Source organism: Eimeria mitis, genomic scaffold, assembly GCF_000499745.2.
Source record: "Eimeria mitis Houghton genomic scaffold, Emh_scaff1299, whole genome shotgun sequence".
NCBI lineage: Eukaryota > Apicomplexa > Conoidasida > Eucoccidiorida > Eimeriidae > Eimeria > Eimeria mitis.
This window is the reverse complement of record NW_013568656.1, coordinates 11,610-12,215: the sequence shown is the minus strand read 5'-3', so window position 1 is coordinate 12,215 and position 606 is coordinate 11,610. Positions and strand designations below refer to the sequence as shown.

General features: G+C 62.7%; 1 protein-coding gene across 1 annotated transcript in view; it reads left to right on the top strand.

The window, feature by feature from the left end:
• Positions 1-159: 159 nt before the first annotated feature.
• Positions 160-606, top strand: part of EMH_0034100 (uncharacterized protein) — a gene marked incomplete at both ends in the record, with an annotated part of 3,128 nt that continues 2,681 nt past the window's right edge. The window contains 2 exon segments of the mRNA XM_013494820.1: positions 160-188; positions 308-606. Coding sequence (XP_013350274.1) covers positions 160-188; positions 308-606 — 328 coding nt within the window.

Genomic DNA, 606 nt, shown 5'->3' with positions numbered 1-606 from the left:
CAGCAGCAGCAGCAGCAGCAGCAGCAGCAGCAGCAGCTGAAGCATCCTACCCTTGTCTTGGGCTTGCAGACGGCCCGCTCGCGCCGTCAGCCTTTAGTGCAGCAGCAGCAGCAGCAGCGGCAGCAACAGCAGCAGCAGCAGCAGAAGCAGAAGCAGACGATGGTGTTTCTCTCCCAGAGCCAGTTGTGGTACCGCTGCCTCCTCAGCAGGGTCCTGCTGCTGCTGGCTGGGCGAGGGGGCAGCAGCAGCAGCTGCCGCTGCTGCTGCAGCTCTGCCGGCAGCAACCAAACCCCAAACCAAACTTCAGGCTGCTGTCGCAGCGCTCGCAGCAGCAGCAGCAGCGGCGGCTGCTGCGGTGGAGTAAACAGCAGCAGCAGCAGCGAATGCAGCAGCAGCAACAGCAGCAGCAGCAGCAGCATGCAGCAGCAGCAGCAGCAACAGCAGCAAAGTGGAGAGCTCTCGAAGACCCCGTGCTGCTGCCTGCTGCTGTCAACCTGCTGCCGCAGCACCGACGCTTGTGTGTCTTGTGTTTAGATATTCGTGCTGCATGCGGGGCTGCAGCAACTGAGGCCTTGCAGCAGCACCTAGCTGCTGCTGCTGTTGCTG